The 15,569-nt window shown below is 33.3% G+C and overlaps 3 protein-coding genes across 6 annotated transcripts; 1 reads left to right on the top strand and 2 right to left on the bottom strand.

Annotated features, from left to right (window-relative positions):
• The first annotated feature begins 731 nt into the window (after positions 1-731).
• Positions 732-1,648, top strand: LOC106304424. The gene is made up of 3 exons (XM_013740836.1): positions 732-837; positions 943-1,101; positions 1,187-1,648. Exons 1-3 carry the CDS (start codon positions 820-822, stop codon positions 1,436-1,438), a joined length of 429 nt encoding a protein of 142 aa, XP_013596290.1. The 5' UTR covers positions 732-819; the 3' UTR covers positions 1,439-1,648.
• Positions 1,649-2,427: 779 nt separating this feature from the next.
• On the bottom strand, positions 2,428-6,080 carry LOC106305881 (65-kDa microtubule-associated protein 6). Its single transcript, XM_013742293.1, has 12 exons — positions 5,693-6,080; positions 5,042-5,245; positions 4,687-4,956; positions 4,387-4,602; positions 4,154-4,309; positions 3,909-4,068; positions 3,681-3,832; positions 3,501-3,588; positions 3,355-3,428; positions 3,205-3,279; positions 2,747-3,122; positions 2,428-2,666 (listed from the first exon to the last, which is right to left on the bottom strand). Exons 1-11 carry the CDS (start codon positions 5,768-5,770, stop codon positions 2,769-2,771), a joined length of 1,827 nt encoding a protein of 608 aa, XP_013597747.1. The 5' UTR covers positions 5,771-6,080; the 3' UTR covers positions 2,428-2,666; positions 2,747-2,768.
• A 3,682-nt stretch (positions 6,081-9,762) lies between these two features.
• On the bottom strand, positions 9,763-15,277 carry LOC106305885 (cyclin-J18). 4 transcript variants are annotated; one of them, XM_013742298.1, is made up of 10 exons: positions 15,174-15,277; positions 15,001-15,077; positions 14,398-14,500; positions 14,206-14,304; positions 14,100-14,117; positions 13,940-14,013; positions 13,691-13,817; positions 13,543-13,603; positions 12,329-12,434; positions 9,763-9,778 (listed from the first exon to the last, which is right to left on the bottom strand). In XM_013742298.1, exons 1-9 carry the CDS (start codon positions 15,234-15,236, stop codon positions 12,346-12,348), a joined length of 711 nt encoding a protein of 236 aa, XP_013597752.1. In that variant the 5' UTR covers positions 15,237-15,277; the 3' UTR covers positions 9,763-9,778; positions 12,329-12,345. The 4 variants fall into 4 exon arrangements, with proteins under 4 accessions (XP_013597752.1, XP_013597750.1, XP_013597753.1 ...); XM_013742296.1 differs by lacking the exon at positions 9,763-9,778 and having other exon boundaries at positions 12,204-12,434; XM_013742299.1 differs by lacking the exon at positions 9,763-9,778 and having other exon boundaries at positions 12,204-12,434; positions 13,940-14,010.
• Between the last annotated feature and the right edge of the window lie 292 nt (positions 15,278-15,569).

Below are 15,569 nucleotides of genomic sequence, written 5' to 3'. Positions count from 1 at the left end.
TTTCTGTGTAAGCTAGTATATAATTTTAATTTAACAGAATACGAGCGATAGCTTTCTCTACATCACCAATCTTCTTCACACCCTAAAAGGGAAAGAAGAAAAAAAAGTAAGACATGAAACAAAGCGAAATATTGTTCAGATTTTCAAAGAAAGATAGCATCTCCTTTTTATAAAAGCAGGAAAGCGTATATAATATATAGTAGTTCTTTGAATTCTTCTTTTTAGACCTTGAAACAAATAAATAATAGCAGTGATGTAATTTATATAAATACATCAAACGACATTAGTTTTGATGTGCAGAAACATATACATAATGTTGAATTGCATATTTAACATTAACAGAAAAATGTACATAATATTAAATTAACTCTTGGATATTGTGATTGTTATTTGACAAATATTGTCAGTGTGACCTAAATAATTTTATAAATACAATTGGGATTACACTTTCATTTTTTAATTTAAATTTGATAATTTATTTTATACACTCGGTTTACACATCTCATGTCGTAGAGTTTGGCACCGATTGCTATAAGTAAACCAATCTACAGAAAGTTTTATTACCCATACACCATTTGAATTACATGAAGATGGGACCTAAAAAGCAAAGAAAAAATAGTGGGAGGTTAAGGAATCTTTTTCTGCCTCACATCTTTTTTCACTGTGGGGTTAAAAAATCCCTCCTTTTCATGCAAGACCAACTTTTAATTATCTATTTTTACCTCCTCACTTTCTCTTCTTTTTTTTACCCTTTTAAACACCCAACTCTCTCACATTCACAAGCCTCTCCTCTCTCAACTCCTTCATCTCACGAAGCTAATGGACTTCCTTCCCCCAGTGAGTTTTTTTTTTCTTAAACAAAGCTTTACTTCCTCTCTCAAACCCTTTGCTTTCATCATTTTACGAAATGTTAATTTCTCTTGTTTTCTTTGGTTTCGTTAGGTCAAACCAGAAAGTGTGGAGGAGGTAGTGTTGATGGAATACGATGAAGAGAACAACCAACTCGAAGCCGAGTTTTGTCCCGTTGAGCATCCAGTTGAACCGGAAGAAGAAGATCGTCCGGTTAAATGTCCCGTACCAATCTCATCTGCTCTCATCCACGTAAGTTTTGTCTTTTGAAAGCCCTTACTCTTGAAACTAAACCAAGTTTCTCAGTTGATAGTGAAAATTCATTTTTACTGTCAAGAATTCAACGGAGAAAACCAAACCGGGCTGGGTTAAACACAGAGCCAGCTGCGAAACTCAGGTTTATCCACCTCCACGTCATGTCCGTAACGTAAGGAAGAGACGCAACTCGTTTGTCGAAGGAGACAGCAGTTTCTTCACGAGATCTATGTTCTCCACATCGACTCACGATGAGGAAGAAACCACATCTCGAAGATCCACTGCCACAACAATCTACCGTGTTTTTCGACAAGTTCACGAGTTCGAGCCGTGAAAAAAAGAAAAAACCTTTGAGTTGTTTTCACGGTGGCGGATCGTGAAGATTTCTTTTTTCGCCTGCGATTGCTTTAAGTTTTAGTTGAATTTAACGTAGATCGTCGTTATACCAAGTTTTCGGTATACGTCTTATATTATTATTCGGTGTAAACCGGCCCGGTTAGGTACGGTTCGAAGATATAAAATTTTCTATTTTCGTGTATGTAAATGCGAGGCCGAATGTTAAATTTGGGCTTTCCGGTTTCAATCACTATTATACTAATGGCCCATGTTGTATGAAGTCCAAATATGGGTTTAAATGCGCCATACTTTAGTTTCTGTCACAGCCTTTGGAAAATATATGACTGGTAATTTGAAAAATTCTGTGTTAGTAAGACCAAGAGGAGAGAAGGTGGTGGTGTTGTTTGATAAAAGTGTATACAACTATACATAGAACTAAATAAGAGTTGTTTTAAAAAAAGTAAATAAGAGTGAAAACACACAGGACTTGTTTTCAGGAACTTGATCAAATCGGTTTGCGATAATAAAACTGTTCATCTAGTGCAACCAGTATCTATACAAATCGTTAAATCACAAAACGGTGTAAAATGTTACAATAAAGTATAATTTGTCATGTAGATGTCTATACGGATAAAGGAGAAAATTTTATATTCTTGATCGTTTACACAAAAGTTAAAAAAAGAAAGAAAGATAATTGTGTATGTGTAGCGACAATGAGTTGCATACAATTATTTTATACAGTATTTCGTGTATTTTCTAACTCACTATTTTGTTGACATTTTAAAATATAAGTATATATATTAAGAAAATAAAGAGAAAATTAACAACTCAATTCACTTGCAATCCAACAGATTCGAGATAATCCAAAAACGCAATGATTCAGTATGAAAAGCACTACTAAGACCCCACAAATAAAAAAACAAAGCTTCACATCTCAAAAAAATACGTATATTTTATATACACAAATACGTACACACACACACGCACTTTCACACGGCAAAAATAGTATTTTTCTCACTGAAAGATTAAAAAGAGTTACAGATACAGTTTTATTTTATTTATATTCGTTGTCTCTCCATATCTCCTAAACAAGTCAAGTCACCTTATCTGTATTCACAAGTCTGCATCTTCATCCCCATCACTGACTTCTTCTTTACGGTAACATCATTATTAAGATTACTCCACAAATCCTTAACCACATATATCCAACTTCTAAACATCAATCTCTGCATTAACAATAATTTTAAAAAATCACTTTAATAAAAGCATGTTAAGAGCTAAACAAGTTTTGATCTGTTCTACTTACCAGTGCGAAAGGAGAGTCAAAGTCAGCCTTGGAGAGGTGAGTCTGGCTCAGAGCTATAAATCGATGTGTAAGTAGTAGAAGCAGTATCTTCCTTCTGAATGGCCACATAGTTTAATGGAGTGGAAGTGAGTCTCCTAACTTCTTTGAAATACCCGTTTTGGCGATGGTGACCAGAGTAAGATCTCGGTGTCAGAAGAAGATCAGGTGTTGTTGTCCCTACCGAGCTTCTGCGAGGCGTGGGAGGCATTGAACCATTACCATTGCTAATGCTGTAACCATTGGGCTTTCTGAAGCTGCTGCTTCTTCTTGGACTCGGTTTTGATCCATATATGGATTCCCTTTGGGTTAGTAAGAGATCCTGCCTCTTCTTTTGGTCCTGCCACAAGGACATATAAAACTTTGTTTTACACAGACAAGCAAATTAGAAAAATTCTCAGAGTGTTTTTATAATGACAAACCCGGTATCTTTTCTTTTCCTCTTCTTGTTGTTTCCTTGTCAGTTTATAGTCTTCTAGTATATTAACCAACCGAACCTATAGAATGTAATCACAAGAATCAGAGAAAAGACTTTAGTTGTGTTAATGTTCTTTAGAAGAGTGGTAACTTACACCATCATAGAGAAATGACTTCTGCGTTTCCTCTTCCCAAACTAGCGTTTTCTTGATAAGATTGTCAACCATTGCTGCAGAATAACAACATACAGAGGAATGAGAGATTATTCATTCCACAAAATAATGCGAATGGTAGAAAATACCTGGGATCTTATTGATTGTAACCCTGGCTCGTTCTGCACGCTTGAGGTTTACATGTCCACCTCTTCCAGCGCTATACCTGTTCTCATCCTGGAAACCAAAGAAAGAATCTTTAAAATACATACATCATCAAAGAATCCATTTTCTTTTTGTGGGGGTTTCAAGCTTTCAGAGTCTCATACCAGATTATATTCTTCCAACCAGTTTTCCTCTTCACATGCAGAGAGCCAACGGTCAATTCTGTCCATGATGTCTTTACGGCTCTGTGCTTCGTCTTTAATCTTGTTTATCTGCATTTCGATGTTTGCAAGAAGCTCCGAAGGGTCCACTAACCCTGAAAGAAACATGGCTTAGAACAAAAGGAATTGAAAGAGGGTTCAAAACCAAAAGCTCAATCACTTTTCTTGTACCAGAATCAATTAGTGCACTTGATTTCTCAGCTGAAGTGCTTGTATCAGGTTGAATGTGAGTTATTCTGCAAAGATCCTCCAACTCAGACCTCCGTTTCATCACAAGTTCCTTCATTTTGCTAGCTTTCAGTTTACTCAGACTCTCCACTTCCGCAGACACCTATTGTAAAAGTAAAAACACAGACTCAGATCAAGAATGAGACTAAAGACGTGAATGTAGGATAACAAAAGTGATCCTACAGAACCTGTTCAATTGTCTCGGTGGAAAGGATGCCTGGCTCAGTGATATTAGATTCAGATGATCTCACAACATAAGTAACTCTTCCAAATTTAGTTCTCTCTTCTTGTGGTGTGTCCATTAGATTCCATAGCTCGAAAAGCGAAGCCACTACATCCTTCAGCTGCACATTTGGAAGTAGGAAATCAACTTATGAAGAATAATAATAGTGTAAACAGGTATATAAAGCAGAAGCCATACCTTTTGAAACCGAGCTCTTCTTTCGGTTTTTAGCTTCTGAATCATGTTGTCTAGTCCTTCAAGTGTGTTATCACTAATGTTTGTAGACTGCTCGTGGTCTGTCCTATGCAAGCTCGGATGAACCTCACAAACCGTCTGACTAAAGTCAACTCCCAGAACACCGCAAAGAGTGTGCACCTCGTTGACATAGCCCAAGACTTTGTTGAGGCGATCAGACTGCATGAAAAGAACATAGATCAGGGTTTGTAAGAAACTTTGTTGTTCGTTGGGTGTTATGAATACGTGATAAAAGCTGTTCACCTTTTCCTTTTGAAGCGTGCGGAGATGTGTTTGATACTCGTTGAGTTTTCTGAGAGTCAAGTCTTGTTCTTCGAGAGTCAAGGAACTGATCATGCCCTTGTTGAGATGTTCACTGTATCCTGAAATCTCTCCACTGATCTTCTCGATTTGGGCCTTTATGTCAGAAAACTGCTTCATCCTCTCCTCTTTCTGAATCCTCAACTCCTCAACTAGAGGGGTCACAGCTGCAAGCTTTTCTTTCAATGATTTTGAGCTTTTATCCACTTTTGTCTGAGTATCAAAACACAAAGATCAATTGGAATGAGGTAATATAGTTGGAAGGACAATCAAAATTTATCATGAAGATAGGTGGTACCGGTGAGTTGATGTTTAAGACTCCAAGAGCAGCCATTAGAGAAGCAACTTCAGCTTCTATAGCTGCAACAGACTGATGAAGCCGTGCCTTAGAATTTGCAGCCTCGTCAACCTTTCTTTGATAGATTTGAAGACATTCTTTCTCCAATTCCATCAGCATCTTGTCTTTCTCTGCCTCACTCTCACCAATTTCAACCCATATTTGCTGTTTCATAGTACACCCAAAAAACTATTTTTTTAACCCATGAAATTAGCCTCTAAACAAGACAACTAACAGAGAAATTATATTACAAGAGCTCTTAAAATAAAAACATCAACAGTTACATGTAGAGTAATGAAAAAATCCAGAAAATTGCGGTAAAACCGGGATAGTGACTACAAATTAAAGAAACAAAGAGGCATGTTTAGTCAAAATTCACAGGAACCCTTTGACCTAGAGAAGAAAAAGATGATGAAAACAAAAAAAGACTAGTTCAGTTAAAAATTAAAATTGTCTCTACTGAAAACTCATTATGACCAAAAGATTCATCCTTTACCCCCTTTTGGATGTAAAACAAACAGTGACATTCTTTTCCATAAACCGTCATCATCAAGAAAATCTAAAATAAAAAATAAAAATTAACAGAAAGGATAAAGAGGAAGAAGAAGGAACCTGAAGCTCTCGGAGAAGATTATTACAAGTAGTGTTTGTTTGGAAAAAGAGGGCATTGAAATTTCCAACTTCCAGCATTTTTTTCACCAGATTTTCAGGATCTTGAAGCAACCACAAAAGAGTTTTTTGATTTCACAAAAATGGGTGCTCAACTGAAGAAAGAAAAAACAGAACACAACTACTTTGCAGACACAAGAACCAGATCTGAAGCTTTCAAGATGAGAGAAACATTATGAACTATAAAAGCCACTCATTACTTTCCAGAAGAAAGAAAAACCAATTCACAGAAGCAAAGTAGAGAAAGAAAGATAACAATTTGCTGATTTAAGCTCAAAAAGGAGAATGAAGATAGAGAGAAAGAACAGGTAGCAAGTAACAGAGAAGATTTAAAACAAAAAGAAAAAAACAATAATGACCTTCTTTTTAAATCGAATTTTACATTATTCGACATTATTCATTTATTTATTAATGTTATATTTATAATATACTGTTCTCTTTCGCGGCAAAATACGTTAGATTGGCGTAAAGACCGACGACGGGTACGGTGCGGATGTGTGGCGCCAGACGATAAGCGCGTGACTAATTAATTGCGCGTGGAATATATGCTCCAATTAAAATTGAAGAGTGAGTGTCACGCGAGTTACGTGAAGAGTGAGTTAGAATTTATGTCGTGTAGTGGTGATAGAAGAAGAGTCGCTGACATAAGTAGCTGTGTTTTGACGGTGAAGTCTATTCTTTACGATAACATTTTGTTTTATGTTTAAAATATACGATTCTTTACTGAATATGTTTTCTATAATATGATATTTTTACGAATCTGGGGTAGCTAATTCCTTTGGCAAAGTAGGTAGACAAGTTGTTGACAGAAAAAGAAAAATAAAAGTAGACAAGTTATAATATAATGTACAATTTAATATTCCATGCATAAAAGCAGCGTTTAAAAATTTGTTTAGACAATATTGGATAGGGTCTACCACTAACTAATTAAGTCAGAGATTTGTTGTCAGTATTATACTGTTATTTAGTTTGTTAATGTAAACATTATATCTCAAACTTTTTAGAATATTGATTAGATATCCATATTTCGAATGTTGCACATTGTCTTCGGAATCAAATAGTACATACATACTCTAGATAACTTTTACTAATTGGTTGTAGTAATTATATTTGGGTGTCATAAATAGTTTCCGGATAAAAAACTGTTCCTATCTAGGGTATTTTGCATAAACCTTATAAAGGCCAAACAATAATAATCAAAAGAAAAACAACCAAACAAAAAAAAGACGAGGAGGACAGGTGTCACTGTTTATTGTTACTATTGGATATTAACTCTTGTTTAATTAAAGATGATAATGATATTATACGTACCCCCTTGATAACAAGAAAGATGCTAATCAGGTCTGATCAAACGGGTGGTCTATAGTAACCCCTTCATAACAAGAAAGATGCTAATCAGGTCACTCATTGCCGCTAGGCCTGAGAGTTATTAAATCTTAGATCCGCTCCGAAAATAAGATATCCGGATATCCGGGGTGTCCGGATCCAAATAGTAAAATCTTGGATCCGTCCAAACCGAATCTGGATCCGGATATCTTAATTTTTAAGTCCGGATACGTATTTTTAAAACCCATTAAATTTTTAAATTTCATTACTACTTATATCTTATATATTACATAAATTAATTCTGATATCCGCGGGTAATAGAATATAGAGACGGATATCCGAAATCCGGATCCGGATATTAAATCCACGGATCCAACGGATCCGGATCCGAATCCGAATACCATAAATTTTTCAGATATCTGGATCCGTCCCATGGCTAATTGCCGCTCTTCTCCTCCATGAGTTTCATCAAGAAAGTCGAAGTTCTTTTTCGAATGCTAATCAGCAACTTTTGTTAGTTCCCTATCCCATTCCTATCCTAACATTATTATTGCTCTCCATACCAACTAATCAAAATGCTTGGCGTTATATGTATGTATATATTATACTTCATTTAGCAAATATAGGAGTAATATATGTAAGAACTATTAAAAGAAACTCATGAAGCATTCTTTTTTATCACTAAGTATTTTATAGTAGCAAGACCATCTCGAATAGAACACTATTTTTTTCTCTATATTTTACACTAAAATAGAGAATAGAGTAACTTTATTATAGAGTTGGATTTTCTCCAATGGTTTAGTCTATAATAGACTTATTCTATAATAGAATGAAATATAGAATAATCTCTAATATAACACTATTTATTTAGAGTTTTTTTACAACATTATTTATTTAGAGTAAGAAAACAATAATATGTTTTGAATTATTTTATTAAAAACAGAACCACATCCATAATATTTCATTATATATAGAGTAATTATATTTTAGTGTAAAAATAGAAGAAAATATAGTGTTCCGCCGTTAGCATCTACGTATCTTTAATAATATGTTTTGAATTATTTTATTAAAAAACAGAACCACATTTGGTCAAAAAAAAAAGAAAACAGAACCACATCCATAATCTTTACTGGAACATTTGATTTTTTTTCTTCTTTTCGGTTTATGTATCTCCCAATTTAATACGCATGTGTGAGAAACTGAGTATGAAAAGTCAACGTCGTGCTGGATACAGTCGTGATACGATTACGAAGAAACATATTATCACTTTAAAAGGTTTTTATCAAAGAAAGAAACGTAGCTAATTAGTTAATCACATGATTCATTTTTTGTTTTTTTTTTTGTTTTTGAGCAAATCACATGATTCATTATACATAGTAAATATATAATGAAACAGAAGCAGTAAACTATTAAAATTGATGATGAAACTTAACATTGTTAAGGGGTATTAAATCACTATATATAATATTATGCTAAACCCCTCAGGATGCCACTAGGATTAAGCATCTAATCATTACTTCTAATCATATACTTATCTAGTCGTTGGATATGATAATCAATGTGGCACACCCAATTCACAACTCAACGATCCTAAATTATTGGTTGTTTGAAAATCAAAATAAACGCTAATTCAAAAATTCGAAAAGGTCAAATAGTTATTTTAAAGACAATTCTCTCAAATAACTTTTTTAACTTTTTGTCATAAAAATAACTATCAAAAAAGAAAATAATCAAAATAGCCATTTTATTTTGAAATTATTATTATTATTTTTTTTAAAAAATTTAAAACCATATACCCAAAACTCCACCCCTTAATTCTAAACCCTAAATCTAGATTAGTTAATACTAGGGCATAAATACATTTTTACTCTTTAATAAAACTTATTTTAGGGGGGTGTATTCAATTTGGAGTTTGAGGTGATTTGTATTAAAATGACAAATCCAATGTTATTCAAATATGGATTAAAAAAATACTTTGAAATCCAGTGTTATTGAACTTGTTATTTTATAATACACTCCGAAATCAACTGTTATTGAACAAAATTTAAGTTAGAAATTTTAAAATGCTTTAAGTGTTTCTAAAGTGTTTTATATGAGATTCTAGAGTTATTTAACAAAAATCACACCAAATTCTCAGATTTTCCTACAATCATTTGAAAACTCATCAAAAATCAAACTACTTCAAATTTTAGATTCAATACACCCCCCCTTAATCATTTTCTTCGTTAAAAACTATTTTGTGATAAAAACTTAAAAATAGTTATTACAGAAATTTTTTTTTATTTTAATTTAAAGTTATACTATAACACAGCTCACTTTTGGGTCAGTGTCATATTAGCGTGGAGTTAGAATTCTCTTCAGGAGGCTCACAAACAAAAAAAATCTATACATTGCCAAGTGAAATCTCTCTCTCTCCCTTTATTTTCACAGTTTTGTGTCTTTTCTTTTGTCATCATTAGTTACTTGTCCTTTATGTTGGTGAAATTTAACAGTTAGTGATACTACTAATTATTCGAGGATATTTGGAGAAGACAAAATCTAATGTGGTACAGTAAGTACAAATATGCAGAGTTAGAGTACCAATATCATTTAGGAGTTAATAAATTAGCACATTTATGCAGGTGAAAATAAGTATTTTATATGGAATGAAGTGGATATGTAGTAACTCACATGCCTGGTATGTCGCATCGCAACCGTCATTGCCTTGTGAAGCATAGATCCACATGGTAGTATCAGTATATATAACGATCGACCTATCCGTGTATTTATGTTATTTCTTATATACTAAAGCACAAGTCACTTAACCAATAATATTTTACCAGATAATTAAAAAAAAAAAACATTTAGCAAAATCAAAAAGGAAAAGACCAAACCTCATGCATTACGTTTGATTTTAAATATTTACCAAAAGTAAATATTTTCTTCTCCATCGGTTAGTTTTCAACAACCCACAATCACCATTAACAGCACTTTAAAAATAACTAACCTCTATTTAACTATTTATATTTGTCTGAGATAATTCTATGAACGTTTAATGTTTTTTTCTTTATAAAAAGATGCAGTCTCTCTTCCCTAATCCACAAACCTGATAAGAGCATGCAGTGCTGCCAACCTGACTGCGACTATTATTTATCAAACCTCTACAAAGGCATTGACAGTCTAAAAGTTATAGTTTTTTCAAAATTCTATAATCTGAGATGAGGCAAAATGGATATATCTAAATTTTCCTGTCTCTTAATATATTGTTCAAATATCTCTATTTATCTTTTTGTAGTCTTTGCATAATTGAAGAAATAGTATCCAGGAGCTAATGATTTGACTGATGCAATTCTTAAAAATGAGCAACAAATCTCACACGCTGAAAAACTATCATCAAAAAAAAATTATATGTATAAGTATTCTATTTTACTTAACCTTTTTAGTGAAGTTTTAAGTACCGTATTTTTGCATGGTTTGTTTCTAATTGATATTTATTTATTTATTGGCACTAATAAAATAAAAGTTACGAAGATACCACCTATATAATATCATTATTTTTTGTGAATTCTGTTAAAAAGCTACTTGAATAACAAATGCATATTTCTTTGTTTATTTGCCAAATCAACATGTTTTTAAAATATGTATAAATAGGGAAACTAGAGTCAAATTCCTTTTTATAAATAGAAAATAAAATATCTTAACAAACAATTCATAATTGATATTTTACACCAGTGTATAATGAAACTGGAACATTTATCATTTTTTATCCGTACGCAATACGGGAAGTATACTAGTTAATTTCATAAAACGTTACAAAATACAGGAGTGATAGAAACTTCTTTACCATATTTTCCTAGTTTTTTTTTGCCAGGAACCAATCATATTTATATTAGATTATTAAAGCATCTCCAACCTCACTCTATTTTTCATTCTAAAATAAAATTTAAAGTAAAAAATATTCTAATGGTACTCTATTTCTCACTCTATAATAGAGTGAAAAATAAGTTTACTCTAAGACCATCTCAAATGTGTTTATCTATTTTTTCTTCTTTAATAGAGGTGGGTTTGTCTCTAATGTATTCCTCTATTTTCTCCTCTAAAAAGAATATTCTTAAAAGATTCTTTTTTAATTTTACAATTAACACTCTTTAACTTATAAATGTTGAAAATTAACTCATTCATTATATCTTTTGAAAATTTTTCATAAAGAAATACTATTTCATTTAAAGATTTTATTACAGAAAACATTAAACAAAAATAATAAAACAAAGTAGACATTATCTAACCATCATTATTATTATATTTTTCTCATAAATAATCAATTAATACATTATGAAATGGGAAATGATATTTTTTTTTATCTTTGATATTTTTGAATCAACTTAAAAACTCTTGGAATCGGTTATCTTCACCATCTGATATTTGAAGCAACCAGCAATAAAATCAACAAGTTCCTTGTCCATCGATTTCCTTTGAATAATATTCTAACGATCTTTATAATAGAGTTCCTCTATTTATAGGAAAGAATATATAGATATTCTATTTTCACCTCTAAATATAGAGAAAAAAATAATTTTCCTCTATATTTTCTTCTGAAATAGAAGAACTCTACAATAGAGATCTCTATTTTAAAGGAAATTATAGAGGTGTACATTGGAGATGCTCTTAGAAGAGAAAATAGCAATCTCTAATTTAGAAGAAGAAATAGACGTGGGATGGAGTAGATTTTACTCTATTATAGCATATAGAGACAAATATAGGGATGGATTGGAGATGCTCTAAGTATAGAGTAACTTGTTTTTTTTGTTCATCACTCTATTTTCTACTTTAAAATAGAGTACAATTAGAGTAAATTCAAATTCTATTATAGAGTTACTCTATTTTAGGATAAAAAAATAGTGTAAAGATGGTTTACTGTATCAAAATGTGTTTTAATTAACAATTTAAATGCCTTTTCATTTACAGTTTTTTTTCAATTAAAGTTTTATTCCGACTAATCATTTCTTTTACAGTTCTACAAGTCCACGAAATGAAATGTCAGACGTTTGGACCAAAAACGTGAGTGGAATTTTGTAACGATGTATAAGAGAATTAAAAACTAAAGTAGGAAAATGCCTATATGATGCGTATATACTATATAACGTGTGTATATAGATAGACCCTACATGTCTTTGTATCGTCATATATACACATATTTTGATTATATCTACAGTTGCTCAAAAATATGTTTTTAACAAAACGAAGTAGATAAGAAGGAACCAGAGATGCGTGTACCTGTAGGGTTTAAGGTGTTAGGAATGGTGAGAGTAAAGGACATGGGAAAGTATGTATCCAACAAGCTCCACCACCTCTCTTTCTTCCTTATTTGTCACCATTTTAACTGCCAGAAACAAACAAAATGGTAAATCCAAGTAGGGTCCTGTAATATTAATGAAATGAAGAATTATATATCCCTTAATCATAATAATTAAGATCATCATTGCCTGCAAGTCTTAAATTTGTATTGTCTTATTATCTATTATAGTCAGCAAGAGACATAACAGAGTCATATAACACAGAAGCAGAACAAAACCATGTCTAGTGCCTACCGTCTCCTAACCTTAGAAACCTCATTCTACTTCTTTCTAGTTTTCCTAAAATGGTCCCTACAAATAAGATAGGCCTAACATTTTAAACTTTATAGTAAAGGCTCAGGCCACATGGATCTATCTACATGTACATGTGTATATAAAAAAATGAGTAGGTGAATGATTAAGACATAAATCATCTCTTCAAGAATTTAGTAGTATGTTGAAAGTTATCATGTTCGTTACCATGAAAACTGAAAAAGGGTAATATAGAGAAAGAAAATTTCCAGACAATGTGGTGTAGACTCCATAAATGAAGAAAAATAAATTTTGGAGAGGGACCCTATGAAATAAATTAAAAATAGACTTTTCTTCTTTCTTCTTTTTGTGTGTGTGTGTGAGTGTATTACAGCTATAACTCCATGAGAATGAGGTTTGTTTTTTCAATGGGAAAAAGGAAATGCTGACTATTGAACTACTGACTTTACTGTATCTATATCTATAGTCTATACGGTCCAGTACAATATTTGGGAGGCCCAGACCAGAGATACATTAGGTTTAGCAAAAAAGTTGAAGGGCCACAAAGATTTGACTGGTCCGTAAACCGTATATGGCCGGTGGTCAGAGCTCAGTAAGTCAACCTTGATGGCTCATAATCATAATTATTACAGGTATTAAGTTGAGGAACATCATACAATGTCCGGGTCTAAAGGGAAAGATGAAGAAGACTTGAAGTGGGAACAACAATGTATTCTTCTTTTGCGTGATGCTGAAATGCAGAGTAGTCAAAAAGGTGAATATTTGGCCCTTAGCGATCCTATATGGTATAACTTATTTCTAACTTGTTCAATACCCTATGACTTGATAAATCTATCATCGATAAATGCTTTTGATGGAAATAGCAGAAAGAAGAATGCTTACCCCATGGGAGAATAGGGAACTCCCACTGTTGTTTAGGCACGGTTATTATGTAAGAAGAGACCTGTCGTCAAGAGAAAACACAGTTTCGTTTCATGATTGATATTATATGATTTCACCAATTAAGGAATAAATAGAGCAATTAAGTAACCAAAATGGAAGCAGCCAAAGATGTGGAAGAATGATAAAGAACGGACGTCTCCTCCTTCTCGTAAAGAAGATCCATCATATCCATACATGCTTCGAAGTTCAAAAGTTCTCCAACCTTTGCAACTTCCCTATTAGTAGACAAATATGGTTTAGGAGTTAGATACTAAGAACAAGTAACAAGCACAATTCTTTTAGTTTTAAGTAGAAGCTTAAAGAAGTTAGATACTAGATAAGGATGAAAACAACTTACTTGAAATGGATAAAAAGGTCATCAAGCAGTGTATAAGCTATATTTAAAGTGCCAATCTCGAATTTCATCACCTGCTTCTCATGTTAAATTACGAAGGCAGACAATAAGTTGGGATGAGCTTCTATAGCGTAAACAACACCCCCAAGCGTACAATGGTTACCTTCAGAAAAACTAGTTCCTGCCAACGAACCACATAACTCAATGAAAAAAATTCAAATCATCTAACACATTCAGTCACAATTTCAAGGTTTTCAAAAGTATCTTACTGCTTCCATGAAATCCCGAACCGTGAAGAGCTGCTCTGTGATCATATTATCACCCAAGGATTTCAGACTTTGAACCGATAAACCTCGGGAACAGTGCATCTGTAGCAGCAACAATTCAGCTCTAGTCACATTCAACAGAAGACAACAACACACCCACACAAACACTAGCAGAAGTAAAGAAGGTAGACACACTTTGCACGAGATCCATATGGAGATTAACACAAACAGCTGCAGATTGCTTTCAGTCAACGGTTGCAATAGCCAGTGTTCTGCTTTCTTCTTCTTCTGTAAGAACCTGCTTTACCAAGGGATCAAGAAGCTTCAAAGAGACATCCATAGAAGAAGAGAATAACAAACATGACATGATACCTATATTTTCCCCATACTCTGAAAACTGAATCTCTGTTATCATACAACGCGACTTAAAGCCCAAATGCAGAAGAGGATATCTCACAATCAAAGCCGGTCATGATCATAACGAGACAAATTATTCGCCTCGGTTCCCAAAATTTAAATGGTTCATATGTATAGATCATTCAACCCCAATATTGATTAAGAGAAATATAGTTATTGATCATTTAGCTCTCAATCCGTTATTCTTTCAAGCCTCAAAAATCTCAAGACCGAGTCATGCTTGCAACTACGATGAAATGATCACTAATCCAAATCTAGAGTATCTGAATCGCAAGTAGACCTAGATTGTTAACCGTTTTCGTCACTAGACCCTAAACATCAATCGAAATCACTAATAACAACTCAAATCGAGAAGCATCTGAGGGAGAAAAATCGCAATACCTGACAACAGACGGACGAAACCGATCGAAGAAGAGCGATAGTGCTGAGTATTTAACGATCGGAGGAAGTTCGAGATGCTTTCATCGTGCAAAATCAGATCCACAGCAAAATCAAAATCAATAGAGACGAAGAGTTAACATAATATGTATTGATCGAGAAGAAGATTAACTTACAGTAGTACACTGAATCGTGAACTCGACCAACCTCCGTCGCAGATGAGCGATCTCTGTAGACATCTCCCCCTTCTGATTTTAGAGCTCTCTGATGAAACTTTTGAACGTCTTTAATGGCGCCGAAACTCCGAGTCCTGAAAACTTTTAGTTTTAGTATCATGATTTCGACACGAACCTTAGATGTGGGCCTTGGCCCATTAAGTGACCCAATGGATGGTTTTCTTTTCAGTGATCGCGAGTTTTATTGATGAGATTCAATTTTGTATTTATTGGTATTCAAATCGCACTACTGAAATCAAACATGGAAAGTACAAGCAATATAAACTAAATCATTCAACTGAACGAAAATTGGATGCATATAGTTGTTAGTGGAGAAGGGGGGGGGGGGCAGCTGCC

The sequence above is a fragment of the Brassica oleracea genome, chromosome C7, assembly GCF_000695525.1.
Source record: "Brassica oleracea var. oleracea cultivar TO1000 chromosome C7, BOL, whole genome shotgun sequence".
In the NCBI taxonomy this organism is placed as follows: Eukaryota; Viridiplantae; Streptophyta; class Magnoliopsida; order Brassicales; family Brassicaceae; genus Brassica; species Brassica oleracea.
Note: the sequence above shows the minus strand (reverse complement) of the source record. Positions and strands in the feature narration are given on the sequence as shown.